The following is a 22941-nucleotide window of genomic DNA, read 5'->3' as shown; positions in this document are numbered from 1 at the left end:
TCATAACCCCGCCTTGAGAAAATTGAAAGTGAGACCAATATTTACACGCTCCATACAGTACTTTATAAACACAGGTAGTAACTTGAGATACAATGGACTTGACTTGACATTTCATTTAAAAACGAACAAATGCAGGTAAGTATCTGCAAAGGCAGACGTTCTTTTGGTCTCCTCTGGGATTCGTTTGAGGTTGCCATATGTGGCAGGGGAATTTTTAACACGTTCAAAATTGTGACAAGAGCCATCCGTCATGCCAGCATACTTGAATAATGAAAAAAATGGAAAATCACTTAATATGCCAAATGGGTGTGTTTGCATGTTTCTGGCATTTTATAATTAACCTGAATGCACTTTATTGCTTGGACTGTATGTACAAAATAATATATTTTCAAAACATTCTAATGCTAAAGCTAAAGTCAATATAAATTCCTATTAGTATACTAACAGGAAATTAGAGTTGATTGGGAGTGATATTCACACAAACATTGTAGAAAAAAATAGACACAAGCGACATAATAAAAAACACAAATCTGTAAAAAAACGAGTTAATAGTATAGTTCAATTTCGCTCCTTATTATGAGTATTTCTACACATGCACAGTGCCTTATTGCCTCTTGAGGCCAACGTGCATGTACAGCATAATACGATAAATAATTGATTCATCGCTAATTTATTTTATCTTTTACCTTGAATTATATTTAAAGGTGAGTTTTCATGTATTCAAACATTTTTATCTGCCTCAAGTGTTCACAGACAAAGATTCAAGGACTTTCAGGTTTCATTATAACTTTTGTAAAGGCAGATATTGTTCCATACGTCGCTATTTCATAGAATAGTATATACTGACCTCTAGTGGACACAAAACAGAACAGTCTCGCCCTTGCAACAGTAGGCTACAGTACATATTGTATTGCTTTTATTTAAATGTCAGCCCGACACCCTTTAATCCAGTGGTTCTTAAACTTGTTGGAGGCACCGAACCCCACCAGTTTCATATGCTCATTCACCGAACCCTTCTTTAGTAAAAAATAAAATACGATTTTTTTTTTTTTTTTTTTTTTACTGGTGCACGAAATGAATTGTGCATTAATATCACCTTGTTCAAATAACAAAACCAACACGGTGCATGGTAGGAAATCTCAAAGCATTACGCTTTCAATGACTGTGCCCACTAACTGCAGACTAGACTGAGGGGTGGACCTCTGCGGTAGAGGCTCCACCTGAAACCGACTCACCGAACCCCTAGGGTTCGATCGTCCCAGGTTAAGAACCACTGCTTTAATCCTTAGATGCATAAGTGGGTCAAAAATGATTCGGCGACGTTGTTTTCTTGAAATATCAATTAAAAATTGTTATCGTTTCATATCCCAAGTAATTATCAAATTATCACGTTTTTTGATATGATTCCATTTACATTTTTGACTTACCTTCTATACATGTTAAGAAATTGTAGTTTTTGTATTACTAGCCCAAGTTTCCATAAGTGGGTCAAAAATCACCCGTTTATGTAATCCAGTGGGAACCTTTGATTCTTATCAACTGTGGCTGTCAGGAATAAATTAACTGTGGACCACCCAGACAATTTCAGAAGTGTCATCCCACAGGAAGATTATTTTACACAGCACGAGCTGATACGTGTAAGTATTATCTTCCCATAATATTGTATGTGTGTCTTTCTTGACTGTTGTTATTATTGTTGATCAAAAACTAGCCTACATTATAGAGTTAGGTTAACGCGAACGAGTCGAAAAAAACGGAGAGTTTTGTATTGTAGTCAATGGAGTTCGCGCGACAAACACAACACAAACAAAAACAAGGATTTTTAGTGGTCACGCTTAATTTCAAACTTAAAATACGTAGTCTATTAACATTGCAGGCCTCACAGTAATACCTTTGCTGAACATTGACACGCTTATCAGAACCTAAAAAAAACTTTTGAGATGCTGAGATTGCTTCTATGTTTATTCTGACCGTTTCTTAGAAACGGCACGAGACCTTGCCAGACATTTACTTGGGCTTTTTTTTTTTTCATTCGCCATCTCACTCCTGACGGGTGGGCAGGCACTGTAGGGACCCAACTATTTGTACAGAAGCAATTAAAAAGTACATTTTCGGTCACGTTTCCACATCCATGAGTGAAATCAAATAGTGACTGAAAAAACAGTGCTATTATCTGGCCACTAGATGGTAGCAGAGTTGCATCAAGCCTATATCTCAGGCTTGAGGGAAATAAGAGGATAGAGGCAATATGAATAACGTGTCAGAAAACTGCGAAATGAACAAGAGCTTCATTTTGTAACAGTAAAGAAAAGTCTACTGTATACAATTTAATAACAGTAGTACTGTCTAGCAATTACTTTTTTTTAAACTAAAGGCTAAATATTTCTCGATTAATCACAACTATTCACACCTTTCTACGAAGCTTGTTATAGATATTTGCAATTGAAAAATCTTGCTTTTCATTAAAAAAAAAAATAATGAGCGTCAAGCGACTTTTTAGAGGTAAAGCAATATAAACGTCCATATTTGTCTGTCTTTGTACCAGTGACTCTCTTCCACGTGTGCTATCAAAGTTGACAAACTTAAGTTCGGCAGCCACAGGAAGTTAAAAGTTAACTGAGTTAACTAAGTGAATTTTGTTTAAATCTTGAGAAAACAAGTATTAATGTCCAAAGGTTATGCTTTAACTTCCATAGCTGATACACCAGATTATTTACAATAAATTAATTACATCCATCCATTATCTGTAGCCTTTTAGACTTGCAGGTGACTATCCCAGCTGACTTGGCGCAGTAGGTGGCGGACACCCTGAACTGGTTGCCTAAATTAATTCCAGTCATTGTTAAAATCTTAGTGTTTTTATTTTAATCACATTACTCCAATTTTTAATCTCTAACTTTGTGCTTTTTGTATGCTGATTAGATCCATTTTTATGCACCAGGCGAGGTGGGTGAAAAAAATGTCTACGCATACCTGTGTATACAAAGAATATGTACATGTACATACATAATCTTTATAAATATATATTTGCATACTCATATACATTTATTTGTATATAAAAAATATTTAAACGTGTATACTGTATGTATATAACAAAACCTTGTTTGTTGCCTGGAATGAGCAGTAAATTTGCCCACATACGTGTAGCAAACAGCTAGTAAGATTCTTACCTATGGTAAGAATTAGCCTTGTTAGCCGTTGTTGAGTCTGAAACACAAAAATCGTTCTGCATGTGTAAAGTGGCCACTATGTAAGTTATGTATGAGCTTACTGGTTTATATTTTCCCAAAGGCTGTCCCAAAAAAAAAGAAAAAAATAAAGTCAAACTGTCTCCTCACAAACAAAGAGAATATTAGTTTATCGAGATAGTCAAGTGGAACTTTTTGGGGTGGTCGATTTCCAATTCTCTCCAGCAGCTTTGAATGTACCACCAGAGCTCGCTCGCTTTATGTTGTGTTCTGGCCCTACATTTGTTCCGCATAAAAAGTCTCGAGATAAATCCTGATGCGAATACAAAGCTACATAAATACAACTGCCACATGCATCCGTCAATATTTTGTTTCTAAATTCAATAACATTGTTGGCTTAGGAACGGCATTCGCATGACATTTCTGAGAATTTCAAATTGATAGATTGTAGCCATATTTATGGCAGAGGTTAAGGGTTTGCAGTCAAAGCATCACAGCCAGCGCCGTGGTGCAAAATTGGCAACAAGTCTGCCTGTGGCGAATAAGCAGCCGTGTGGCACTAGAATGAAGGAGATGAACAAAAGAAAAAATATTTGACCATGTGACGTGCAATTAAAACAGCGCTCTCATCCTCCACGTTTTTCTCGTTTTCCGTTTTGGAACGTCGCAAACACTCTCGGGTATCCACTGAAGGTCAGATAGGATAATATAACTAGCAGTGTCGTTGGAGGCCTGTTATTAAGGCAAACACGCTTAAGCTTCTCAAACCTCAAGTTCCAAAGTTTTTTTTCTTTCTTTCTTTCAGCCATCGCTACAGAGGAGGTGGAATTTCCTCATGTCGGATGATGAAGAACACATTGGAATCTTTCCTCTTGGTGAAAATGGTCTCAGTACTTTTTGTGTTCATGTTGCAGGGACTTTCGTCAACAAACTCACAAAACAGGCAAGCCATATTATTACCAAATATTATTGCAAAGATCCAAACAAATTCTACACTATTAGTTTAATAAAGGGACAATGTTTAAGATTCACACCGTGATTATAAATTGATTATAAATTTCAAAAACTTGCTAATGAATGTGTTCTTAACGACCAACAGTATATTTTAAATCTAATCGTCGGTCTAGTTATCAGTAAATGATATTACATGGGGGTGGGCATCTCTGTTACCTGCTGTCCATAATGAAAAACGGTCTAAATCATACACATTGTCCCTTTAATACAAACTCAAATAAAACAAAGTAGTTCTGAAAAAGTACAAATTAAAAAAAAGAAAAACTAGCAGTTGTAAAAGCTGATTTGAATTAAAAACAACAACTCAAAATGAAATAAAAAGTAACAGTAATGACAAAATTAAAACTATCACTCCGGCGCCCGTGTGAGCGTGTGTGACATCGATAGGTCACCTGTTGACGGCGTCATAAACAATCATCGGGTGCTGTTAGGTTGTGGTGTCGGCGGTGTGAAAAGGCTCGTCTCTTACCGCTTCTCCTCCCCGACCTCTGACTTATTCGCACTCTCGGGGAGGGCGTTAGTGGCATGCGGCCGCATTTCTCTCAACCAACCGGCGTCTATGTAGGTCAGCGAATGGCCCTCGGTGTCACGGCGCAATGTAAGAATACGACTAATTGTGTTTCACGGGATGTTGCCTCGACGGGGGCAAATTCCATCTGTTGCCAAAGCCTCTTCATGCTTCATGCCTGTTTAGTCATTCATATGGTTTCCATTCGTTACTCGCTTTCTGACGCTTCTTACATGACAGGCACGCAAGTCAACACGCTTAAGAGCAGCGTGGCAACACGAGCGCTTCTTAAACTTTCACAATTTGGGGAAAAAAAAGACTCACTACAGGGAAGACAATGGGGAAATCTGATTGGACACCAAACTAAGCGCTGTTTTTTCTCAGTCGGTCATACCGATGGCGATGATGTAACTTTGTATGCAAGTGTCATAGTCTATCACTAACCTACAGTAACAGTAATAGAAGGCTCTAAACCTACATCGTGCATCATGTTGCTGCGGCGCGTGCCTAAGCAGTAAAGCATGCACTAAACTAAAGCATAAAGCGTGCTTTAAAGTGGCATTCTGCTCTCGCTCTCTGGTGATGCACCGCATGAGTGAATTTCACTGGTTTATTGGATGGGAAAGTACATGGAAATGGACTGAAGTTAACGTACCATATGTTGCAATGGCTTCACATAAACATCTGAATTAATTTATGTAAATATGGTGCAGACTTTTTGAGGATTTACACGCTGACAATCAGCATTATTGACACCATTTCATTTTTCATTATAGTTGTAATATTCTTTTGTTTTGACTTTTGAAATTGTTAGTTTTAATGCACGTTCGGGTCAGCTTGATTAGTTTGAGTTTTTTGATTTAAAAGTGCTTCTTTTAAGTTTTGATTCGTGTTAGCATTCATTTGTCTTTGTGCAAATATAGTGTATTTGTTGCCTGACTGAAAAAAGTCCCAAATTGTACAATTTATACTGTGTAATAATGAAGTGAAGCAAAGTGCAATTTCAAAACAACAGTTATGCTTTCTTCCTGAATGGCTGAACAACTATAATAACCCCCAAAACTTCCAAATATACCCTAAAACTCGTATGAAACGAAAAAGAAAATGAAGATAATTTGAAGTTATTCATAGTTAGTTTCAGTTTTATGCACAAAATCTCATTTCAGTTCAAACAAGCTTGGCTCCCATTAGTTTGTCGTTAATGCTGATCTCGTATTCGACGTGACACTCTACACACAATAACAGCATAAATAAAAACATTATTTCCAAATGTGTCGACTGTAGACCGATTATACTACAGTGCATGAGTAGAACTGTCCGAACCTGACTCGATGCAACTTCTGTTCATGAAGAAGTTACCGTGGCTAGAAAGTGACGGATCGGGGCCGAGCGCAAGTTCTTTGCAGCGGCGCGCGGGGCATCAACGCGTTGACAGCAATCGATTCTCCTGTCGGCAGCTTTGGCGTCGCCTTCACAAGTGGCGACGCGGAATCGGGAGTCACTCGGGGAACAGTCAAGTGTGCTGATTTTCACACTGTCCCGTGGTGACACGGGGCACGTTCCAGAGGAAAAGCGTCATTTGAAACGACCTCCACTTGAGACGAGTGTTGCGTTCAAGAACATGAGGAGACTCAGACCTCCGATGAGGCAAAAGTGCCACTCCAAGTCAAGTTATTGAGTTTTTACAGCATATGGCATTTCACCTGCTCAACGTGAGAGCTGATTAGCATGTCCGCCTCACAGTTTTCAGGTCCGGGGTTCGAATCTTGGCCTTCTTGTGTGGACTTGACGTGTTCTTACAGAAAATCAGCCATTTTGGGCAAATTCCAGGGAGCCTAACAACCAATTTGAACTATCCATCCGAGACGGATGGGTGACGTGCGTAAAGCTTTTTTGCCTGCGTTATCAAATATTAATGGCATGACATTTCTGACCAATTACATGAAAACTCAAGAAAGAAATGTGGGTTCATCATGACCATACGGGACAGTGTTTCTCATTTTAGCAAGAGTCTTCCCACTAAATGTGAGTTCTAGCTGCAAACCAAAATGGATGCTACATTTTTCGTGCCCTCGGGGGGGAGATCTGAATCTGTGCAGGTGCTAGCAATGCAGCCTCGGTGGATAGATGGTGCAGATTAACCACTCCTGGGTCCTGTTTTTTTTTGTTTTTTGCCGGATCGCAGTGTCTATCTGGGCCGACATCCTGAGTGCGGCAAGCTCCCTTGTTCCAGATATTAAATTACTCATGAAACATTTAGCCGGCCTCTAGGCCCTGTTGCTGCAGCTTGTTGCGAAACCTCCACTTAGCCCCTCAAATGTCCCCCGAGAGTGTAGCCTGCGTCACCTCTCCCGCGGAAAGTCCAATTTTTTTCAATTTAGGAAAGAGACATAAGAGGCGGTTTCGGCTCGCATTAGCGTCACGCCGCTCGACCCTCGTCGCCGCCGCACCTGTCGTCCCCGCCGTGACCGGAGAAGTGCTGCTGTGCTACAACAAGCAGCCTGAGAGCTTGAACATTGTATGACACGAAGCGAGAGAGCGAGAGGGGTTGGAAATTTGGAAGGAAAAAAAAAAAAGACCAATCGCTCATGCCGCGTTAGCTTGAGTGAAGCAGAAAGCTGCGCGCCGAGCCCAGTGAACCCGAAGGTTATTTTAAAGATACAGCTACAGAGTTCAGCAGGACAATATGAGAATGTGAGTCTGTCCAGAACAATTGGACTTGATGGGCCCTTTTGATGCTGGCCGTTGGATTTAGCTCCTGTAAAATTCATCGACAGTAACTCACACATCCATTTTCAGGTAGATCATTAAAAAGATACCTTATTAATACATCTTAAGACACAAAAATGATTAAAAGCTCACAAGCTTTGACAAAACAAAATGAAAACATTTCATAAATTAACCATGACATCGTTTTAGTAGCCCAGGGAAGACTTGGGTCAATTAATTCATAGCTAGATAAAATTGACTTCTTGAACCAGGTTTTTGTTTACTACATTTTCCCCCAGCTTAATAACCAAAAGATCACTTTGCTGTGTTCGTGGGACCCCACATTTATAGAATACAACCTAAAAATAATTTCAAGTATAAAACAACGAGTTTTAAGCCCCAACAAGCAATGTGCCTGAATAAGGAAAAATAAAAAGCTTGCAACAAATAGTTAAAAAAAAAAAAAAAAGACCTTTGTTTTTAATACATGGACACATTTTGCAAATACGGATGCTTTCCATGAAAGTCCATGAAATACTGTATTGCTCTTACATAGTTTTGTCCAGAATGATCACATCTACAGCTGGAGAGGTATGTTCCAAATACAAAATATTGATTTTTATTTTCATTTTCTCTGGATGATAATGATTTGGATCAAATCAAGAAACACAACAAACATTTTTTGAAAGCTTTGATTTAGTCAAAAAATAAATTCTGTGCAAAATATTCAGACAGCAATAATGCAATCTGATTTGAAATTGGTTTTACCGTTAACTGTCTTAGCCCTAACCCTTCAGTTATAGTTATTTCTAATGCTCTTAATTGGAACACAAGCAGAAAATCCAATCCATATTTGAACTGCTCTGAATAATAAGGAAATGATGAGCTTAATTCTTGTAGGAGACCATTTACTGCACTGTTTTGGAATTTCACATTTTTGCGGAAAGCGTCGCCAACAAAATTAGCGCCAACCAAAAACTTTTTTGCATAGTACTCGCTTTGATCATACATTTTTAACACCGTTTTAAATGTTAAATGTGCTTTTTGTGGGGGGGGGGGGGGGACATATGAAACCATGTGGAGCTGAAACTCCCCAGGCTGCTTTTCTCTTCCTGAACATCTTTAAATCAATTTATGTCTGCCAGCTAAAGGAAAGTGACTGGAGCATAAAAGAGGACGTTGAGGGAGATGAAGAGAGACAGTTGAGTTGTTTGACTGTGACTGGACGCTGTGAGTTATTCTTGCGGAGGTGCACATCGCGACGGCTTAGAAACGTCATTTCACGTGAAAGAAATGCCGGGGTCGAGCCAGGGGAAAAAATGACAGGTTCCATTCTTACTAAAGTTACAATACAAGGGAAAAAAAGGGGTTGTTAAGAAAGAAACGCAACTTTCATCTAGTGCTCAAAAGGTTTGATGATTGCACGTGAGGAAATCACAGATTACAAGTATTGCTGTTAGACATACAGTAGTTTTTTTTTGTGTGTGTTCTTCAGCCTTTTAAGGGCAAATGATGCTGAGTTGCAAAGTCAAGACAAAAAAAAAAAAATCCTAGGGATAAATTATGAGAGAATTTTAAAGATAGCATGAGCTGACCCATTTGATCTGAGCTTGAATGTACTGGAAGAGCATCTCGTGTCTGCAAGTTGTACACACACCTACGAAAAAAAGCTTCAACACTTCAGTAGCAGACAAAGCTTAATCTTGGCAGCTAAAGCAGGGACAGCCAACAATTGGATAAACGTGCTTAAATTGTCAAAAATCTTATTAAATTCATCTAATTTTGCTTTTTTTTTAACTCATCATACTAGATGTTAAATGTAAGAAGATGCCTTTTCATGAGTAGGATGCAGAAGCAGACTGACTGAGCCCAGGCAAGCCAGCATTCCCCATACGGCATCCCGAGCAGCCTCGCGGCGGCCGCTGCGCCTTTACTTATGGATGGTAGCGTAAAAGGTGAGAAGCCAGTCACCTGTGATGATTCGCAGCTCACTCATGAAATTACCACCGCGGTGGGAAGTAGCGGGATGGGATGTGACGGTCAAAGGTGCTGAGATGTTTGTCTGTGTTTCGATGATCTACTATCATCCTAAAAGTTGGGATACAAATTTAATAAGTTAATGAATTATTTTTGTAAACAGATCTCTACTGTAATACAAAAAGGATGCTTCATGTTTACTATTTTTCTGCAGAAAAATATGCATTTATAATTATTTCTCTTTGATAACAGGTATAGCACTTTATGTTGGCAATATTTTGTGGACAAATATTTATTAAAAATTACGTTTTTTTTTCTTTTTGGTAACAGATCTCTTCTATGATCCAAAAAGGACACTTTGTGTCGTTGAAAATTGTATATGTATACCTAAAATTGTATGCTTTTTAACATTAACGGATGAAAAAAGCCATTTAAATCAACTTTCACTACTTTTTATAGGGGTTTATACGGGTTTCAGAAAGCTTAACATGCATGAAAGTGCCTGAAATAAAAAAAATAAAAAAAATGTCGATCCTTAAACTAGAACCATGTTGAACCATTTGATGCTGAAAAATAAAATGAATACAAAAATAATAAGTGTAAATTGATCTGGAACAATAACACTAACACTATGTTACCTGAAGAAAAAGGAATAAAACATTGTGTTGATTTTTTTCTAAATCACATTACTCACTAATGTCATTTAGAATAAAATATTAGCAGGTATTTAAAATCTTTCTGACTCCTGCACAGACTTTTGACAATTTTATCACTGGAAGAAATTAATGGTTGTGTAAACATCTAAAAAATTGAGGGCTAAATTAAAGCTATTCTCATTCAAAGACAGCAAAAAAAAAAAAAAAAAGTCTAGGCTATATATAAACCTGCAACTCTGTTACAGCTTCATCGTTTTCAAAAAGAAAACTTGTATTGCTACTGAAATCATTCAAACTAAATAATTCACTAATGTGTTTCAGTTCAACGGTCACGGGCTTCTTAACCCCACTCACATCTTGGCTAAAGTTTGCTCCATCACACTTTTTAATTCCAAGTATTAAATAATGCACGCCATGTCTTCAATTTGAACAGAATGTACATGCCTGTGCAACCTCAAAAACAGACCTCAATCTTTGAGACCTTATGAATTTCAAGACATTTTTTGAGGCTATAATAAAAGAGTTGTTTTTTTTAGGCATCAGCTAACAGAATAAAGAGACACAAATAACCCAGAGGATCCCCAGTATTTATTGCAAACATTCTGACTGATCGATTTACAAATTCCATCATGGCATGAAATCAATCGTTTGAAAACAGCATAAGCTGCGGGAATGGCTTTAGAAGAACTTTCCATGCCATTAAAAATACAATATTATGGTGGATTTTGCATACTTGGGCGTTGACCACAAACATAAGGATTTGCCATTAAAAACACTGAACAGCCTTACTGTTTAGGATTGCCACTCTTAATACCCAATAATAATGTGCTGACTGATTGAAAAGAAGTACTTGGGCTTGATTTTATATCATGCATGAATGCCGCATTGCGCTGGATTAAAGACGATCTTTTTTTAGTTGTAAATGTGGAGCGATAGCAAAACAAAGTATTGGGTGGTCAAAGTAAATGAAAAATCAATTGACTTCTGACAGAATTGAAATTTTGAGGTTTTTTCTTTTCGAAGCACAATTTTTCATTCGGACTGAGCCGCTTTGGTCATTTTGCGCGATATTTTATTCATGCAAACGGTTTGCGCTCAGGTGCAACGACACACAGCAAGCGGGTATTATGCGGCGGCGAGCTATTGTATTCCCTCGCCGGTAGACGCAACATACATTTGTTGACATATACATTTAATGGGTCAGCTAATCCAGTAGCACACAAACATGATCGCGCAGTGGAGTCTGCCGATGCGCTAAGCCCCCCCCCGTATAATTTATGAGCCACATCTCCAGCCAGATTAGACCTGATTGGATCTCTGGTGCCATATGTGACCTACAAAAGCGGCGCTCGGCTTGTGCCGAACGGCGGGAGGGGTCAGTGATCTCCCTGGGCAAAGGTTGCCATGGGAACGACCCCCGGATGCTCCGCTCGCACATCTCAGGGTAGAATTATCCAGGATTTCTTGATGTCAGGCCGCTCTGTTTTCTGCTCTACTTCCTCACTCTCCCTGCTGCTTCTTCGCCCCGACACGAGCGACGACACATACTGTGCGTGCGTGCGTACCGTGACGAGACCGAGCGCTGCATACATACGTGCGCCGGCACGCTCATTGGCTACTGACTCAGGGCTGATTGTTCAAGCCAAGTGTTAAAGCTCTTAGAAGTTTTATTTTAGCCCCAAAAAAAAAAGAAAAGAAAATGGCATTCATTACTCGGTCGGTCGACTCGGCTGAGTGTCATGAAGGCTTTCTTCAGCCCGCAGTAACATTCTGCTGCCTTGTAACAAATTTGATCTACAGTATCGGAGGAAACCTCGCCGGGAGATAGCATGTGTGCTCATGCTGAAATTTTGTCTAAATTTAGCACGAGCACTCGTCTGCGGGCGAGGTATAAACGGAATTTGCTTCCATATTCGGTACCGGTCAGATGTTTGGAAACATCTTCAAATTCACACCGTCTGAAACGGTAAACGGTGAAAAAAATTCAAGATATCAACTCTTGATGATTAATAGCTGTGAACTAAAAGTTACGACTGGGATATAGCATCAGATAGCTGACTGAGAAATGACAGAAAAGATGTTATGTGGGCAAATGAATCAAAATTTTAAGCACCATTCTTTGTCAAATAATTCCGTCTTCGTAATACCGATATATAGATAGATAGATAGATAGATAGATAGATAGATAGATACTTTATTCATCCCCGTAGGGAAATTCACATTTCCAGCAGTATCCTCAAGTCGAGATATAAAATATGAGAAATAAAATACACAAGATACACATAAGTCCAGTACAGAAGTATACTTAAGGTGCTTGTTAACAGTGTAAACAGAATAGTGTGAATCGTTGGAGTCTAGTGCAAGTATAATTAAGGTGCTTGTATAAAGTGAATAGTGCAGTGCAGAGTATGAGGTTTAGAGTTTAATGTGAGCTTTTACTGCCCCGGGTGGAGTTGAAGAGCCTCATGGCATGGGGGAGGAAAGATCTCCTCAGCCTGTCCGTGGAGCAGGACAGTGACAGCAATCTGTCACTGAAGCAGCTCCTCTGTCTGTGGATGATGCTGTGTAGTGGATGTGTTGGATTGTCCATGATTGATAGCAGTTTGTTTAGCGCTCGTCGCTCAGCCACAGTTGTCAGACTGTCCAGCTCTGTGCCCACAACCGAGCCCGCCTTCCTCACCAGTTTGTCCAGACGCGAGGCGTCCTTCTTCTTGGTGCTGCCTCCCCAGCACACTACTGCGTAGAGGAGGGCGCTCGCCACAACAGTCTGGTAGAACATCTGCAGGAGCTTTTTGCAGATGTTGAAGGACGCCAGCCTTCTGAGGAAGTACAGTCGGCTCTGTCCTTTCCTGCACAGAGCTTCTGTGTTGGCAGTCCAGTCCAGTTTATTGTCCAGCTGCACACCCAGGTATTTGTAGGTCTGGACAAGCTCTACACATATTAAGTTGTGAAAGATTTCGCGACTCTTCAATAAAGCAATTCATTAAACCTGTTTAATATATATTTTTTAAATAGTTTTTCAATTTGTCAAATTGTGACTTGCTTGCTAACAAAGCGATTTAGAATGCCACTTTTCATGAAATAATTGGTAGCTACGTGTTTGGGGGAAATTGAGCCAGTTTTGTTATTTTGTATCCTTCCGTATGACGGAATAGTAACAAATCTGCTTGTTGTCAAATTGAATCTGTTGGTGAATAAAAAGGGCACTTATGTTTGACTTAAATCTTTTGGGGTTTTTTTCCGCAAAAAAATAGCAAATTGGGGTCCATGGAAAATTTGCTTTCTAAAAGGGGTCGCTGACTCCCAAAAGTTTGCAATATCTGATGCTCTATTTGCCTTAACAGTATTAATGGTTGCAAGCCTGGGACATACATACTGACTTTTAAAACATTCACTTAAATTTAAAAAGTGAGAATCCCCACATTAAAAATGGATATTTTTCTGTTTCTTGTACTTAAAAAGTGATATTGTCAAGATGAGCAAAAGAGAAAATCTCACACATAGACAATGCAGAGCCTCCTCTTCCTGACTAAATATTTGTACATTTTCCAGACTAACCTTTGAACTATATATTTTGTAGAAATACTATAACAGAATTGAATAGGCCGCAGACAAAGCCGAAATACTGAAAGTTAAAAGACAACTCAAGTCATTTCGATTCAACGTGTACTGATGCGATTCGGAAAATGGATTTCATTTTTCCTTTTAACTATGCGTGACATCGTCACAAAGTTATATGCAAAAATCGATTAATTTTTGCATCGTATGGCTAACCGGTCAACAGGCAAACACGCGACGCGTTCGATTTACAACCCTGCCGTTTGCGTTTTTCCTTGGCGGGGAGTAAACATACAAAATCAAAAGGAGATCCCCTTACTAAGTTATTATATTGCAAAGAACCTGGAAAGAAAATATAATTGGATCCCCATGGAGGTTCTCAGTTTCTCTACCGGCTTCCTCTCGGGGTTGAGGTCAAGTACAAAGGAAATACAATAAAGAGCTAACATCCCTCCAAGCGGCAGGCATGTTAAATCAAGCATTTTTATGATTTCCAACTGTGAAAGTACCTTCGGATCACGTGTGGTCATTAGACGACGGCGGGGATTTGGGGGAAAGATCTCCATTGATCCGCTTCGTGTTGCCAGATTCTTAACATGATGTCTAAAGAAATGAATGAGATCGCCCTAAAACAGCTATTTACATTTTTTGAGCCACCGAAGCCATCTTAACATGCATTGCGGCTTCTCTGTGACATAAATCGAGAATATTTGGATATTGGATGTTATTACACACACGCAGTACGCTCCACATGATTTCTTTGGAAATTTCTGTTTTAATTTAGCTTCTCTAACCATCAGAAATGTTTCTTAGGGAAGCCCACAAGACTTATTGTGGTACTGGTGCTGTTTGCTCACACTGCTCTTTTTTTATGTCCCTAATAAATTGGGGAGGCTGTGTACCGTAGATGCGAGAAAGGTCAGCGGGATTTGCGCAAAGGGAAAATGGCTTTGGCGCTTTTTAAAGGAGTCGAGTTGTCGCCCGGGAAAATGTTTTGACTTGAACGCATTTGTCTGCTTCCAAGGACACGCGCGGTAAAAGTGATAAAAAAAACAAAATCCTCAGTGACTGCCGCGTCAGCTTGTAGCTAAAGACCATCATCAAGTTTATAGACGGATCAAAATACAACCAAAAACTACATCAGTCAGTTAAAAAGTTGTATATTCACACAGTGAGAAAAATGCAACAAAGGCTTTTTGTAGATATCTTCCACCGGGAAGGGAAAACATTCCTCGCTCTGCTACCGTTTGCTAAATGTTAACCAAAGCGTCACAAATGGAGCTCATTAATTGCCCATTTGAAATGAATAAAAATGCAATTCGTTCATTTCATCCCCACAAGAAATTTCCGTTTCTCGGTGTGCGGTTGTAATAATTACTGAAGAATATCTCTGGCTTTCCTGCAATGAAACTCAGCACTTCTGGCTTTGTGACTGATGTTCGGTAGGCGCAAACGGGGCTTCTTTTTAAAGCCCGTTAGTTGGCTAATGCTAGCTAGCAGCTAACGGTGGGGTTCAGACATCTTGCCGCGTTGATATTTGCCATTTTGGGGACCGCCGCTAAGGGTCTGGCCGATGAGAACGGCGCGATACAAAAAGATTCGCTACAGATGGTAGATTTTCAACGGTACTAATTTTCCTAACAACGCTATCGTTCAGTTTGTATTTTTCAAAGAGCCAATCAAAAGGCTATTTTGAAATGTTTTGACAGGGACAATAATTGTTTGATTTTCACTTGTTTGAGATGTGGTTGTCGATATTTTGGTCTTACGTTATAAAGTGGTCATGTGTAAAGTAGCAATTTAGTATTGGCAGATTCATCAATAGCTTCTGGCAATTCCATTGTTTCAAGTCAAAAATTGGTAAATATTTTCATCTAAATCCTATACCTGCAACAGTCTTAGCTTGTAGTCTAATTCCTGCTTTGGAGAAAGTTTTTCCAAGTCTATTTCCAGGCTTCTTAAGAACCACAAGAACCTGATCCTGGGTTAAAGTTTGGAGACTCTGGACTTTCTACAACCGCCTATTTTTTTTTTTTTTTTTTTTTTTAAGTCACTCACACTGACGCCTCAAGCTAAGATCACTGTTTGCCACGACGCACTACTGACAGCTTAAGTGACAAATCTACGAGGCTGGGTCACTATAAAAAAAAATCAAACACACACACCCACGAACACACACACAATACAGAGTAAAAGACAGAGGAATCCTCTTAGCTGTCAAATCTCATTGTTCACCTCCATCTGTTGATATCTGTGATGGAGCAGACACACATTAAATATTCCATAAAGTTTAAAATGAATTGGATCCTTAATTCAAGATTTCCCAAGCTTTAATGCTGCTTTATTTATTACATGCTTGGTTATGTTTCAGCGGGAGGAAATTGTACACAGAGTGATGTAACATGCTGCAAAATGGTGGAGCATCCTCTTTCGCAGGTACAGACATTATCCGGCCTTACTAATGCATATTGTTATGAATATTTGTATTGGGGGGAAAATACAATTGTGCGCATTAATATTTTATTTAAAAAAAATAATTTCATCGTTTTGGGGGAAAATGCCAATGCATGATCTAAAAAGATATGATAAAGCTTTTTGATAAATCTATGCAAGAATCAAAAATGATATTGCGCCATACACAAGAAACGATTTTCGCAAATGAATCAAAATAAGAAAATCAACGCTGTACGAAAATTACCCCTGATAAAAATCAGTTAAATAGTCACCTGAAATATTCTCACTCTGTAATAATTTGAGAATGATCTGTTTTAAATGTAATGTAAACAAACAGAGGCTATGCAACATATTTTGTATATTGCATTTTTTATTTATAAATAGCATGAATACTTAATCATACCTTTTTACAATGTTACAAAAGATATAAAAAAAATAAATGCCACAAACAGTGTCATCAAATTGCATTTTCCTCTTTTTAAGAAAGCATTCATTTGACTATTAACTACAACTAAAAAAAGCTCTGCTGCATTCTCAGTGATAATAATCATTTCATATTTCAAAACAATTTGACTATTCTGCTTATCAAACGTTAAGCTAACTTTAACAGTTTCAAATTTATTGAAAATAATCCCTATAAACTACTACACATTTTACCAAAAGTTACTTATTTATTAAAAAACAACATTTGAGTGACTATCATATCATTTTGAAAAATGAACCCCTCACCCCCAAAATACAAATTATGGAATAAACAGAAAAGCCACAACCAGTGGTATGAATTATTTTTTTCTGTATTTTACCTCCTTAATGTCATCTATTTCCAATATTGTTGAATGTTGATAAACATTCTATTAAATTTGATTATATTATATTACATAATACATGTAATACATAACAAATACAACAATATATATTATTTATGTATATATAATACATTTGTAATAAAACATATGGAACAATTGGAGCACATTCTATTCTATTCTTAAATTGAGGTTCGCGTCTTCCTTTCTGGAGCTTTTTAATGACCTAAATGTAATGACTTTATTCTTCTTAAACACATTGAAGGAACAAAGGCTATTTTGCATACGTGGCTCTGAAACGCAAACCATAATGAGAGCTGAGCTGATTTATGCGCAAGTACTTATCAATTAGTTAAAAAAAAATAAAAATAAAAAAAATAGGCCGAGGAACGTGTTATGGGTCCCAAAGCCAAACCCGTATCTGCTGACTTATTTCGCACTTTATTTACCGTGTGATTCGACAGACGCATTTTTTTTTTTTCTCAAGTGGCACAATTGGAATATAAATGCACATTTTATTATTTCTATGCTGATTTGGCTGTGGTAACAATTAAGCGATCACCTTGCAGCACCTATGGAAGTCAACAAACAATAACCAGCATTTCAAGTGCTTTTGATAAAGTCCCAACAAAGCTCCGACTTTCTAAGAAGTCACATTTGCTTAGTAACAGAAGCATTCCCCATTTTGGAATTATCCCCAAAAATGTTCAACCTTAGTTATCTCATGGAACCTTTTAGCTAAATGCCATGTAATGCTTAATATTTGCACAATGCGTGTAATATTGTTTACTTCCATGATGCCACCGTCTGGTATTGACACACAATTTTTCGTATGATCCATAGGTGTAAACGGCGGATCATTAAAAAAAAAAAAAAATCGGACAATGATTTGGAGTTGGGCACTTGGCCCGGCAGCGTAAATTCAGCCCTCAAAACGGGTTGCGAAGCGGTCGACACATGACCTCATCAAAACAGCTCGGATTGCCTTTGCGTCCTCTGCGGCGCAAGGCTTCGTTTTCATCTGGCGGGAGATAACATCAGTTATTTCCCTCACGTCAAAACACTCGGATGATCCCGGTTAGCTCGGGTTCCTCCTTGAACCCGGCGCGATCTTCCTGGAGGTTGATCCTTCGGTTTTGCCTGCGCCGACTGATCGCGCACCTAAAGCGGGAGACGCTTTGTGGCCCCGATGTCGGCGGAAGGCCTTTAAATCGGTTCCAGGCCAAAAAGCTTCATGTAAAAACCTTCAAATTCCAAAGGATCAGAAAAGCTGCCAATTCACAGGAAGTCTGCCTAAGCAGCGTTAAATTCATTCCTAAAGCATTTGTTTAACCTCCAGGATGGAAGCGGGATTTTCTTTTAATTTTCAAAGTGATTCAAAGCCATCAGATGAGTGAAATAGAGGTTAGTTTGACTCACGTTTCTGAAGGTCAGGGTCCAAACCTCAGCTTCTTTGTGACATTATTAAAAATCTAAATGACTGCAACGCTACAAAAACATATTCCTTAAAACGATAGAAACCGTGCGAAATAAATACATTAATTTCAAAGAAGCACTCATGTGTCCTCAGTCGTACTCTCCAGCAACAAAGCCGAGCAAATCCACTTTTAAACTTTAGGTGGCAGTGTTGCCGCAGACACACGTCAACACCAGACTAAGCCTTGCCCCCATTTGATCTTTATCCTTACGCTTAAAATGTATCAAATGTATTCAGTCCATTATTTTACTGTTTTAAATGTAAATTACCCGCAAGATTCCGTTGTCTGTATGTTCTACTTATAATTAAGACACGTATAAAACGTATAATTTTTTGTTTTGATGTTTTTAAAGCGTACAAAATGAGGCTAAGCGGCTCTAGAAAAGGGATGAATAGTTGGATATCAACGATTTCAAATATTTCCCGATCATGTTAAAGTACTGAATGAATTTTAATGTTTTTATGTATTTGGGAATGTAATGCCAAACCATTTCAGTGACACAAATGTTTTTCTGATGCATTTTAAATAACATATTTACAATCACGGTTCAAATGTTGTCTCACGTTTCCTATTTTGCATAATTTGAATTCGAAATATAAAAAGTCAAGAAGAATTCTCTTCAGACATTTTTGGTAATAATCAAAAAACTACTATGAAATCACAGTGGAATTTTTCTTCTATCTTACAATTAAACACATTATTATTTTGATTACAAAAAATAATTTTGTAATGCAGCCTTGGCTGTCGAGTGAATTAGTGAGCGAAAATACATTTTGACCACGAAAATATAACCCTCGTGGGCCCACAAAAAAGAATAACACAAACTAAAAAATATATTTATACAAATCTTGTGCAGTAAAGGTAAATTTGTAATATAAAAGGCAATTTGAGGAAAAAAAATGGAAAATGTCTTTTGTTATTTACACACTTTTTGATATTATTAAAACAATTTGTTACGCAACATGATATAAACAATTGACCATATTTGTCAATTGTAAATAATTTTGCCCCACGCAGGTCATAGGAACAAAATGATACAAGGAACTCGATTGTATTAACTACTACAAATGAGATTTTTTGATGTTTTGTGTATTTTACTTTTTGCAAAAGCGCTTGCATTGCTTTACACTACTTTTATTACGGACGCGTTGCATTCGAAAGCAGTCTGGATGCAATATGTCTTTAGGCGACATTAGAAACGTATTATTGTCACGTCTTCAACATTTTTCACTACTTTTTTGACTGAATTCCACACAGCGGTATGCATGCATGGAAGTCATTAGGGCTTCGGCATACCGCCGTCTCCTGTGCCTTCTTTTTCCTCGTCGTTTGCCTCCATCTGTGTCCTAATCACCTGGACGTCATCCCGAGTCAAGCCATACAAGTGACCTGGAATCAACAGAGTCCAACTCGGAGGGGGCAAACACATCAGTGAGCTTCAGCGAAATCCAGAGTGCTCGACGCAGCTTCCGGGAAACGTCTAGTACTGTTTAATAGGAGCATTAGTGAGTTGAATCAAGGTATTATTATTATTATTATTATTATTATTTATTTATTTGCAACACCCGCACTAAGGTTTTATTTTGTTGCATAACTGCCCTTTTAAAGTAGTCTTGCAAGCTCCAATGATTATAATTATTTATTTTTGTTTGTGAAATATTTTAGGATCGACGTTTTGTCATTTATAGACTTTAAAGTTTGTATTATCATTCTTTTAAGATGAATCCTTTGTGATAATTTGAAAAATGTTTCCCCCTACCGTTTGAGTAAATTAACATGAAGCCCGAATGCCTTTTAATTACCGGTGGTACTGTCATTCAATTAAAAAAAAAACAAATTAACAAGCACGCAATTAATTCTTCAGATGATTTTTTCCAGTGTTGAAACAAACGTTGCACCATCGAAAACAAAAACACAGCAAGCACATCCCGGTTTTCATTATTTGTGATGATTAGGTGTTCTGAGCTAACATTCTGCATGGTGATTACACTCATATGATGAATATCATCATATTCATTTGCAAGAATGCTCCCTAAAGTAGCTGCGTAACTCTCCTGCTGCGGTTTAATGTACGATATGAGGCCTTTCGAGTTATGTGGAGAGCTCCATGTTATTGGGAGGGTCTCTTCAAAAAGTTCAATTTGTGTTTTTTATTCAGAGATTTGAAACCACACTTTATTAACACGGGTCAACAGCAAATTCTAATCAGAGACGGCCCCTATAAATATATTATTAATGCTGGCATAACATTTCTTCACATTTTTTTTTCTTGGACATTTTCATACTACATTTTGATCTATAAAAGCTGGCACAATGTGGTTTTTGTTGTAATGTTGTTTATAGCTCTAACAAAAAATAAACAAAAAAAACCTCACCTGTTGCTGAAACAAACTCTTCGTAAATATTCAATGTATTACATTACAGATTACATTGTTGTCGATACACAGTACTGTAATCGCTATATTAGATATTATATTTATTAGTATTATTGCTGTTATGAAAACTTGAAGTGGTACAGCAAAAGGGGGCATCCAGAATCAGTGCAAACAAATAATCTGGAAAAGTGAACTAGTATCTCTGATTTAAGAGTTTGTAAAAACTTTAATTCAAATTAATTCCAGCCTCATTTGTTATGCGTTCACAAGCCACCTTAATTATAAAATTAATGGTAGGTAGTTTAAAAAAACAAAACAAAAATATTTGACATATTATTTTCTTTATCCAATGAAAAAGTTGAAGTGTTGTATTGATTTGATAATGTTTGGTTGGTCTTTGACTATTTTATTAGAACTTATTTTGTTGATCCACGACCACAATGGACAAAGGACCCGGAAATGCTTCTTTTCGCGACAAAAACATCCTGTAGCACTAAATAATATTAATTACATTTAAATTAACAGATATATTTTGTATTTATTTATTTATTTTTACAAAACTGGATATATACGACACAATAATGTTAGACGAGGTTTAAAAGTTTTAACTAAAATAACTTGTTGACGTAGGGGAAAAAAAGGCGTTTACTTACGTTGCAAGAAACTGTAGCCGACAGCACCTGCTACCGCACAGTTCCTGCAAAAAAATATCTTTCGGGAATGCAAAAAAATCCGAGCTAGACAGCACGAGTTGGGTGCAAGTTAGGGAATAAACTTTTCCCAGTTTTTGAAACCTCCCGCGTGGTGCCAAATCAAAACTATAGGAGCAAGGTAAAAGCGGTGCGTAGAAGGACTGTCCTTTTCGTGTTGATTGACAGCTGGATGACACGAACTTTTCTCAAAAGGGGGCGTTTGCGATCATTTGTGACCAAATGTGTCTTTAAACATTAAAATAATCGGAAACAAATCATCACGTTTGATCACAGCTAGTTTTTTAAATAACAAGATTGAACACACAATGCACTGTAAAAGCAGAATTCGACTCATTTGGCTGAAAATGTTACAAGGTTCCTCCCCGGCGTCTGTCGGAATTTGGTCTCGTCCAAACATGGTCCAGATTTGAGTGGCTAGTGTTTTGCTATCCGAGCGCGCTCTGCTGGAGGTGACGGACCGACTTGCCCTCTCCGTGTCGGGCTGTCAATGGCTTTCTGGACCTATTTGATTTGAATGCCCGGTGCCGTTTTTGAGTGACCGCGACCATGGACCATATTCTATGGATATTATGGACCTTGCCGATCGTAATAGCTGTTGAAGGTAAGCTAACGTAGAGGTTTTAAAGAGCCGCGCGCATCCTCGTGCCACACCGGCGTTTACGTTGCAGACGGTCCCCGGTGGCCCCATTGTTACTATCGAGGAGAAGATAATGACACGAAACACTTTTGTTTTGTTGCTTTCTTCAATATGATGTGGGACGAATGGTGCGTTTGCGTGGCACTGTTATGCATCGGACTGCGGCTGCGGACGAGGATGGCGGTAGTGACAATAAGGATGAAGATGATGGAGGGACATAAACATGCCCGAGCATCCTCCACTTTTAAAGCCACAGCTCGACTTTTTTGTCGCCTCGCTTGGACGACAAAAACGCATGAAAAATGTCCTGACAAGATTGTCTCTTTTGTAACCTGCGCGGACAAGTCATTTTTCAAGTGGATGTTTTTTTTCAAGTTTTTGACGCTGACAAATGTCTTCAAAATGATCAAATGCGTGTTTTGTTTTGTGTATTCGAATGTTTCTCTGGTAAGACTTTTGATGTTTGAGAAAAGTCACAACCTGAAAAAGAGTAAATTAATAGAACTCCAATATATAGATGTGTTTATATATTTACATAATCTGACAGGATTTGTATTGCGAAAAGCTTTTTTCAAAGGAAACTAGTAACCAGGCAAAACGCATTTATTTTTATAATTACTGGGTTTCAAATTGAACAAGAAAACAACATTATGAAGTTGGTGTGTTCATTCTTCGATCATAACTCTTAAAATCCGTTTTTTACAAATACTTGAATGACACCCAAATATAACTGTAACACTATACAATACTGCTACTACATTTGAAATAATTTGTCATTTTTGTGCACAACAATGTGTCAAATCCTAAACTTACAATTTTTATGAGGATGCATTTATGTCAATCCACGATGGAAAACTATGATTGTAAACAA

The 22941-nt window shown here is 38.1% G+C and overlaps 1 protein-coding gene and 1 long non-coding RNA gene across 5 annotated transcripts in view; both read left to right on the top strand.

Annotated features, from left to right (window-relative positions):
* The first annotated feature begins 1563 nt into the window (after positions 1-1563).
* LOC148419464 (uncharacterized) lies at positions 1564-21035 on the top strand. Its single transcript, XR_015866663.1, has 4 exons — positions 1564-1637; positions 3994-4131; positions 15982-16046; positions 19603-21035. It is a non-coding gene; the product is annotated as an uncharacterized LOC148419464 (long non-coding RNA).
* An 843-nt stretch (positions 21036-21878) lies between these two features.
* The window catches only part of ephb2b (eph receptor B2b), a 130615-nt gene continuing 129552 nt past the window's right edge, over positions 21879-22941 (top strand). For all 4 annotated transcript variants that reach the window (XM_088422757.1, XM_088422754.1, XM_088422756.1 and 1 more), the window contains exon 1: positions 21879-22034. In XM_088422757.1, coding sequence (XP_088278883.1) covers positions 21980-22034 — 55 coding nt within the window. In that variant the 5' untranslated portion in view covers positions 21879-21979. The remainder of the gene's footprint in view (positions 22035-22941) is intronic.

The sequence above is a fragment of the Hippichthys cyanospilos genome, chromosome 9 (assembly GCF_059441005.1).
Source record: "Hippichthys cyanospilos isolate Australia breed blue-spotted pipefish chromosome 9, RoL_Hcya_1.0, whole genome shotgun sequence".
NCBI lineage: Eukaryota > Metazoa > Chordata > Actinopteri > Syngnathiformes > Syngnathidae > Hippichthys > Hippichthys cyanospilos.
The sequence above is the reverse complement of the archived record's forward strand: the minus strand, read 5'-3'. Positions and strand labels throughout refer to the sequence as shown.